General features: G+C 43.3%; 1 protein-coding gene across 1 annotated transcript; it reads left to right on the top strand.

The window, feature by feature from the left end:
* Window positions 1-15: 15 nt before the first annotated feature.
* MIX23 (mitochondrial matrix import factor 23) lies at window positions 16-9,072 on the top strand. The gene is made up of 5 exons (XM_065843826.2): window positions 16-122; window positions 981-1,106; window positions 1,633-1,779; window positions 5,139-5,198; window positions 8,778-9,072. Exons 1-5 carry the CDS (start codon window positions 72-74, stop codon window positions 8,826-8,828), a joined length of 435 nt encoding a protein of 144 aa, XP_065699898.1. The 5' UTR covers window positions 16-71; the 3' UTR covers window positions 8,829-9,072.
* The last annotated feature ends 5 nt before the right edge of the window (window positions 9,073-9,077 follow it).

Below are 9,077 nucleotides of genomic sequence, written 5' to 3'. Positions count from 1 at the left end.
CCATCGCCCCGGATGACGCATCCCTCCTCGCCACTGGATTGGCCGCCGCCGTGGCCCTCGGCCTTTCCAGTATGGCGGCGCCCAGCGGAGCGGCGAGCTGCGAGGACTTCGCCGAGTTCCAGGTGACCCGCGTGGGGCGGGGAAGGGGAGCTTGTGGGGGCGCGTTCTCGCCACTTCCCCGCGCTGGCACTCGGCGCGCTCCCGCTGTCTCCTGGCAACGCCGCGCGGCCCGGAGGTAGCGCGCGCACCGGGAGGGGCGGCGAGGTCACCCCTCCCCGCACCGGCCGGGATGCGGCGGCGGGGGCAGGGTCGGCCTTTCCCTTCCCGCCGCGGCGGGAGCGCGATGTCCTCCGGTAGGGAGCGGGGCGGGGGATCCCCCTCCCGGGGAAGATCCGGTGGCGTGGGAGCCTCCGTGGGCGCCTTCACGTTGTTCAGTGGAGCGTGAAGTACCACACGTACCGTCAGCGGCGTGAGCAGGGGCCTGGCCGACCGAGCTGGTACCTGGCCTGTTTCTTAAACGTCGTGCCCCCCAAATGGTTATGGTTTGGCTTCTTTTTTTTAATTGTTTTATTTTTTTTATAACTTTTTCATTCGAAGTTGGCCCTGTCGCTGCAGGTGGTGCCCAGTTTCCCTCCTGGAAACATGACTGGGGCTTCGGCTGGTGTTCTCCGGCCTGGCCCCAGTGCGGGAAGGTTTGCTGAGGGAACCAGTGCGGGCAGGGCCCGCCGGCATCGGGGGGGTGCTGGTTACTCGGCACTGCCTGGTTTGCCTCTTCCTTCTGGCGTTTGCTGCTAAGGAAACTACTTACTGTGCAACACATGCTCCTACGTGTGGATACTGTTCATTTGGTGTTGGGTTTGTTTTTTTGTTTGTAAGTATCTGTTTAACTTTCTATTAAAATACTAATGCTTTTTTTTTGTTTGTTTCAATAGGTTTTTCTGAGAGATATGAACAAAGGTCTTTATTTTGTTTTAATACAGGAGCTGCTCAGGGTGATGAGGACAATCGATGACAGAATCGTCCACGAATTAAACACTACGATTCCAACAGCTTCCTTTGTGGGGAAAATTGATGCCAGCCAGACGTGTAAAGAGCTGTACCAGTCTGTGAGTGTGTGCTCCTTTGACTTTCAGTGCACTTCCAGATGTTTTATGGTGTTCAGTGGCCAGTAAAGCATCCTCAGTCTCTAAGAAAACCACCACCTTGATAAATCATGCTATATATATCCGTAACTGATATGCTTGACTTCTCTATGCAGCTAAACCACACACATGTAATATCTACTTCTGTTTAAAACCATGCAAGGGACTTATTTGTTCTGCAATACCAATCCTTTGAGGTGTACCTCAGGCTTCAGTGGGTGGCATTAGCCAGCCCACTTCTTTCTTTTAAAAATGGGTGCTAGCACACTTTTGCATTACTTTCCAAAACTGCCACTCCTGTGTCTTTGACTTTTTATCAAGTTGGTAGCTGCTGCTCAAAGCACTGCTGCTTCCAAATGTGGATTATAGAGTCAAAGGGATTTCTATAGGCACAGCAATACCTTGACTTTGGAAAAATCTCTCTTAAACTTGTAACTCAGGTGCTTTTATTCTCTGCTAGTGTCATGACTTTCTTTCTCTCCCCACTTAGTTGATGGAAGCTCACACCAGCAGAGAGCGAATCATCAAAAACTGCATCGCTCAGACTTCCAGTGTAGTGAAAAGTCTCAGAGAAGAGAGGGAAAAGGCCCAGGATGACGTAGCATTATTAAAGCAACTCAGGAAAGAGCAGACAAAGGTGAGTGATGGAGCTTTTCAGAGATCACTTAGAGAGGAAGAAATGGAAAGAAGTGGAAAGACCAGTGTGCTGGAGAGAGCCTGAAGTGGATCCTGACTCAGGCAGTTCTAAGGTTCTTGTCAGCTGGGTTTGTGAGGACCATTTCCCCTAGCCTACAGGACAGAACTGCTTTCAACCTGCAAGTGGAGCATTTTCTGAGATCCTGTTGCACAAACGCTGTAGAAAAGTGTGCATCCTTCCCCACAGTGTCCTTCACTGACTAATAGCACTTAGCATACAACTTACCTGTAGCTTGCTTAGTATCGTCAAAGTGCCTGAAGGTTCATTTTGCCTTTTTGAGATGTAAAACTAGTTTGTCTGCAAGTGGCAAGTATGGGTGCCAAGATGCAAACAGCAGAAGATAGTGAAACACAGCTTTTGTGTGTATCTCTTACACCACATGGTTATGCAGCTTAAAGCTGTCCCTTTTCATCATCACCCTGAGAAGCATCATTCTTACTCAGTGTGTTAGTTGGAGTTTCTGTCCTCTACAAGGAGCTGCCAGGCAACCTTGAATTCCACTTGCTTAACTAACGTTTTTGTTGTTTCTTGAATTAATTTTTTTTAGTACCTTGTGATGCTCTAAGGGAGACTTCTGGGTTTGCATAAGAAGCTTTATTGTGCAGATGCCCTCGCAGCCTTCTGGTCTCTGGATGGAAAGTGTGCTTCACCAGAGGTTAGCAGAGGTGATCTAGATAGAGTATCGGAAGTGGAGAAGGGAACCCTGCTGAAGTTCTTGCCGCCTATTCCAGGGCCTCCTTTACAGAGCAAAGAGTACTACATGTGTAGCTCTAGGAGTGGAGATTAGCAGGGATATGAGCTGTTCCATTGACTTATCTTACAAATCTTCTCTGTGAGGCTCGTGATCACTTCACATTTTTTTCCCACACCATATGCTTGCAGCACATACCAAAAAAGACTGCTTGCTTATTGCTTTTTTGCATACACTGGCTAGGTGTGTCTGTTGTGTTCAGCAGTTTAGTGAGCCTTCCTCTGTTGAGGACTATCTTAAGCAGGGTTTCTAAAATGGTGCCTTTGAATTTCCAATGTAATGGTAAGTTCTTCTCACAACAGCCAGACATTCCATCATCATATGGTGTCCTGTATCCCGGTACAGCTTTCCCTGCTGCAATACTATAAGACTTGAAGAGATTGGTCTTGTAATTTTGTTTTTGTGGTGCTGCAGTTCCTCAAAATCCACTCACCCCTGTACATTCAAGAGGAGCCTGTTGCAGCCTTTGTTTCAAAGAGCAGTTGGATGCTGATGCAGCTGTAGTAAAAGAGTTTCCTGGTGGGGGGATAATTTTTCCCAGGCACTGAGTGAACTCTTTGTCCATGTGCTCTTCAGAGAAGTGCTTTGTTTTGAGCTCAGATTTAAAGAACCAGGTGGCAGGTGAGTGGTTTTACTCTCAGCCTCACTGACAGAATGGCCAGCAAACATCCATATTAGATTGGAAAACTAATTTTCTAGAAATTTTGTTTGCAGAGCCAATTCTTTACATCATTTAGTTATTGAGCCTGAAACCATTAGGAGGATCACAATGATAATATGTCATGGTTAGAAGTAATTTCAAATGTTAGAATGAACCCATGATTTGGAAACATCCCGGAAATATTTTGATGAGATGACCTCAAATTTGCACTTGGCTTTTATGAGGTAGTCCTCTTTATTTTTTCCTTTGTTCTCCATGAGAGTTGTTTTTTTTTTTCCTAGAACTCAAGCTGTCTTGAGAGGACACATCTTACATTTATGATTATGCATTTCAAATGTTTATTCACTTGGTTGCAATGCAGTTCTGTTTTATCTTGATTTGTGTTTCTCTCATCCTGCTAATGGTACAAATTGGTGGACTTTATCCAAAATTACTACTTATGGTTTACTGAGTAAGAAAACTTGGAGTAGTGTCAACCGAGCAGCCCATACTTTTAGTCCACTTACATTATGCCATCATTTGATTATTGTATTAATTTTTTATCATCTTAGTTTATTTGAATGAAGTGTCATAAAAATAGCCAACCATATAAATTCTGGAAATCCAAAACATACAGCATGAGTATTGGCTTTATCAGAAAAATTAGTAAGGCTTGTTAAAATGTCAGAGTATGTTTTAAAAAAGCAAAAACAAAAAAACCCCACTGTATATAGCAACGTTGATTAACACGGATTATATTGCTGTTCAGGTCTGCAATGCTAACAAAAAGGCTACAATAGTAGTTTTGCTACTAGGCTTGGTGTTAAAGGCAATTAATGTGGCAGTCCAGATCACTGTAAACCTGTTCACATCCTCCAGCAGGAGGTTTATTTTGTAGAGACTAATCCTGATCATTTAGTCACTCTGTGAATACTGGATTATTTCAAACAGTTTTGAGTTCCTGTTGAGTAGCAAAAAGTTCATCCAACAGTTGTATTAGCTGTGTGTATCTGGACATCTTGGAAGGTTTTTTATGGGATTTCTTGGCTTGCACCTGTTCACCTTCCTAATTGGAACCAGGTGCTTAAAAACAATAAGTGTTGATCCTTAGTCTGTGTTAATGAAGCCAACAAAAATATGTCCTAAATGTTGGCAAAAATGGCGGATGGTTCTTATCTATCCTACTATTGCTTCAGGGCCTCAAAGCAAGGTCAAATTACTGCAGTTTACCTGAACACAACAGTCACAGGTGCAAAACAAAGAGATTCTTAATTTCTCATGGGTCGAGTAGTCAAAAACTGTGTATTGTAGTTCTTGCCAGAGCTTTTGCATCTCTGTAAACCTGATTTGTCCTACTGTGATCACATAACATATTAACTGGTTCAGATAGCATGAACATACTTGATCTGTTCTTGTAGACCCTTTCTTTTTTTTTGTCAGTGCACTGTCAGCAACAAAGGGAGCAGAAGGGCATCGATCTCTTTATGATCCTAAACTCAAGGCTGCAGAGCTAACCCTGGCACTGGCATTCTCTGTGCTGAGCGCTTGAATTAGGCATAGTTATTTTTGTCTGTGAAGCCATTAACATTAATCAGTTAATTGCTAGTATGTCTTTATAGGCAATATTTAAGAACAGAGCATTAGTAATCAGGAGTTACTTCTGCTAGGCTTGCTTTGCAAGTGTGCTTTTACCGTGCCCTTGCAGACTTCCATCTGCCCTCAGTATTGTCTGAATGGAAGGGCCACATTTTTAGGATGATGACACATTGTGCCCTTCTGTTTGCACCGTTGGAGGGGACACACACCTGGTACTTGGGTTGCGATTTAGAAAGTTGCAACGGTAGTAAATACTGAAGTCTGCAGGGAGGCCTGTTTGACAATAACCTCTTTATCTCTTATTTTCTACAGTTGAAATTGATGCAGTCGGAGCTGAATGTTGAAGAAGTGGTAAACGACAGAAGCTGGAAGGTACTCAATCATTTATAATAGTGGTGATGTTCTGTTACAACAGACAGTCCTGCACTAGAGGTGTGGGACCAGTACCTTATGAGGCAAGTTAGTTAGAAATAAGTGAGGGCAATGCTGGAGGAAATGTTTCAGGTCAGTCATTTTCTCAGTTCTGGATGCAGAGATCAAAACTTTTCAGTTGCACTGCAAAGGAAAGACAAGCATCTGATTTAGTGGGGAGGAAGGACTGTGGAGTACTCCATGTGTAGATCCCTCTATTTTCCTTGCTCAGTGGCTAAGGACTTTGTAGACTTCTCTCTGGTGGCCTGTTTGAAAAGTTTTGCTGAGTCTCTAACAAAATCAGAGATGAGTCTTTGCAGTTTGGCTGTGTTTGGTATTGATTCTACTTCTGAGCAGAGGCCAGAGGAGGGGTGGGGCTGTAGAAGTCAAACCTTTACCTGATGGAGCTTCCTCAGGCCCAGACTGATGCTCCCTGGTGCAAAGGGGCAGGTTTGCCATGGCTCTCTTTTGTCAACAGAGGGGGCAGATTACCCTCTGGTTTGATGGCCCCAGATGCTGAGCTTAATTGCTGGGGTGGCTGTATTCTATCACTGCAGCATTTCATGTCTAGCATCCTTTTCTCATTCATTGTAGCTTTTCAGATCTTTCAACACTGTATAGAGAACCTCTTTCCTTTTTTAAATGCAAAAAAAAAAATAAATTTGTGAATAGGTAGTACTAGCTGCAGCTCCCTTTTCAATCTCTGCTTCAGGATTTCAGTCCTCTGGATTGAATCAGCATAAATGCAATACAGCTGGAGGTGTAGTCAGCACAATACTTGGAGGTGTAGTCAGCACAATGCAGCTCAATGCAAGCTGATCAGATGAGCATCTACATGTTTTTAAAGGTATGCTTTGCTGTCAGTACAGCCTCTGTACTGCCTGAAAAAGCTAAGCATGCCCTTAAGCTTAATTAATTTAAAGCCAGCTCAGATATGACTAAGCAACTGCACAGCCTTAACAACATGCTGCAGGCCACCAGTCGCAAACATTTTATAGCAACTCTGCTGTCGGTTTTAAAAGGGATGGGGGAAGACCTGCCCCACACTGTCTCTGTTCTGAAGCCCAGAGTTGGCACCAAAGTTAGCACTGATTGTAGTGATTTCCTGTAGCTATATTAAGCTTTTACTACTGACAGAAATGTCCAGTTTCCTGAAGATGTAGAGCATTTAGCTTATAAATAGTGAGGTATGCATGGTACAAGGTCATCTTAGCCATTTGCTGTTTAAAGTGGGGCTTGAAGAGAAAAGTGTTTCTGGGTTTTATCTCCAGCTCCGCTATTATAGGCAAGTGTCATTTAGCTGCCTGTAAAAATATTTCACTGAAGGAATTAGACCCAGTCATAATTGTGGACCAAATGCAATTTGTTACGTGGAAGTGGTTATTGATTTGCAGTAGAGGACCTCCTCTCTTTTTTACTGTTGCAGACTTTTAGTTGGAAAGAACACTTATGCGCTTACTTAACTTTAATCAATTGAAAACTGATTGGAAAAATCTGATTAGGAAACAGAAAGTTATTTTCCAATGCTCTGGGTAGCTGCAAAATAGTGGCATGCAGGAAGATGCTGCTTTATAGAAATGCAAGCAGCGGAATTTTGAATAGCAAATACCAAAAAGGAGTTGACTTCCAAAACAAGGTGCTTGCATTAGGCTCTGCACAGCACCTCCACACTGGAGTTTGTCGTTGCAGTGGTTTGTAATAATGCATAAAAGGCAACAAAGTCAAACTCCTGCACAGTAACATGAATGTTAAGGTTTCTCAGGCACTGTTTTCCCCATCTGAAAAATGAGAATAGCACTTCACAAGTAGACCAATGGAGTTACTTGGCCTGACTACAAAGTGAAATCTCTGGGTACGTGGTCCTAAAAGTAGGAGGCAGTGTTAGCAAGATTGCAGTATTGGTTTTCCTTCCACAGGCTGCAGAGATATTGTTAAAGATGCTTTAAAAGTTTGCATGATAGCAAGCTGAAAGCTGCAATTTTTTTGTTGTACTGTTTGATGCAAGGGACCCTTGCAGTGTTTTAGAGTGTATTTCCAGTACCCTTTAAGACATATATGCCCTTAAAGTGTCTTAGACAGACAATAGACAAAAATGGTACAATTTGTTTAGTATTAAAATGCTTCTTAGTGGGAACTCTTAATTTCTACACTTTCCTTCTATCATTTATTGGATCTCAGACCTTTACATACTCTTAGCTCTTCCAGACGTGTTCATTGTGTGTGGTAATGTAGTGGGGCAGGCTGTCTATGTGTGTGTGAAAGAAGCTATATCACAACTGCTTTATTTCTGCAATATGAAGCAGTTTGTAGTATGTGTCTGTTTCTTAAGATAAATTACATTCAAAAATAAGTTGAAAATGGCTCAAAATTGTTAAGAATCAATGCTATAACTAATGCATGCTGCAAACTCCACTTTTGCTGAGGTTGCCGTAGGTTCTGAAGACTGAATTAGGAGATCAGCTTTAGAATATTCTAGGAAGATACAGTTTAAAACAATGTGTTTACATACGGCGATGCATAACTTCCCCAAATTAGGAGACCACTCACTTTGCATGTGAAGCCAATGGGAGTGTTAATGAGACTTGACATCTTGAAGATCACAGGTATTTGGATTGAAAAGTCTCTGGACAGCTTCGCAAAACATGCTTTTGCAGGAGTGCTGGTGAGGGAACTAATATCTGCCAGCGCCTTCACTTGGTGCTAGGTGGTGCTCATGTTGCTTTTCAGGACATGCACTGGACAAAGCTCGGAGCCAAAATGATAAATAACTAAGTTGCTTGTAAAGAGCACCTGTAACTTTGGTGTGAGCTTGTGTGTTGTACTTCTGATTCAGATTGGCTTCTTTTAAATAGTCAAATTTATTGGTCCTCCTTAGGGTAAGCAGTCTGCTTGACAAGGCCTGCAGTTGACGCTAAATGAACACGATCTTCAGGCTGTAGTTCTGTGTGCTAAATTTCACCCAGAGAGGGTGCCAGAGCCGAGAGCAGTGTGCCTTTTGCGTAGGAGTGCTGGCAGCACCAGCACCTGTGGTCAGATAACTAAAAATGTGAATGTGTCTTCCAAGAGCCCTTGCACCTCTTCTTAGCTGGCATGACAATGCAAAATGTGTTTGCTCAGGAAAGAGAAGAATACAGTGTCCAAATTCCAGTGCCACAGTGAACTTAACTGAGCGCAGCCAGTCAGGAGCCTTCCACTGAAAATTTCCCTCCCTCTTTAAAAAAAACAAAACAAAACAAAAAAGGCATCATCATCTTTGAGGATAACAGACTACCAGGATTATGAGCCTGCCCTATCTGAGGGAGAACACTTAGTGCTGTGCAGTCCCCCAGCATCAGGCTGCAAACTTTGGATTCACTAAAGCCAGGAGAGAAGGTGAATGGAGACAGATGCCTTGGTAAGTACCATTTATTGGTACAGCAGGGTTGGGCAGCTTGAGATGGGTGATATGTGAAGAGATAGTTGCCTGAACTATCTCTGAAGTTTTGGTCGCCTCCTGGCTACGGGCTCATTCACTTTTGCTTTTCTGTTTTGATGTCTCAGGTATTTAATGAGCGTTGCCGAATTCACTACAAGCCTCCGAAGAGTCAATGATGTGGGGTATTTACCATCAAGGTGGTCCATAACCGTGAGAGCCAAACTGGAAAGAGACCTTGGGTGAGCTGTACTGGCACCCTCCAGAATCAGTAGAACCCAGTCCTGTTTTGTTTTGGACCTACTTAGCTGAGATCTCAAGGTTGAAATGATTCTCCTGTAATTAAGAGTAAACAACTCATCTTTTTGTACAAAATATGTGAACAAATGAATTTTATAGTATTAAAATAATTTTCAAATGCAATGTGA

The sequence above is a fragment of the Patagioenas fasciata genome, chromosome 1, assembly GCF_037038585.1.
Source record: "Patagioenas fasciata isolate bPatFas1 chromosome 1, bPatFas1.hap1, whole genome shotgun sequence".
NCBI lineage: Eukaryota > Metazoa > Chordata > Aves > Columbiformes > Columbidae > Patagioenas > Patagioenas fasciata.
This window is presented reverse-complemented; position numbering and strand designations above follow the sequence as displayed.

Bases quoted from the DNA above. Each gene is read 5' to 3' on its own strand.
- MIX23 (XM_065843826.2), top strand. From the start codon at position 72: ATGGCGGCGCCCAGCGGAGCGGCGAGCTGCGAGGACTTCGCCGAGTTC. The intron at 123-980 runs GTGACCCGCGTG...GTTTTAATACAG, and splicing joins AGGACTTCGCCGAGTTCCAG to GAGCTGCTCAGGGTGATGAG. The intron at 1,107-1,632 runs GTGAGTGTGTGC...CTCCCCACTTAG, and splicing joins GTAAAGAGCTGTACCAGTCT to TTGATGGAAGCTCACACCAG.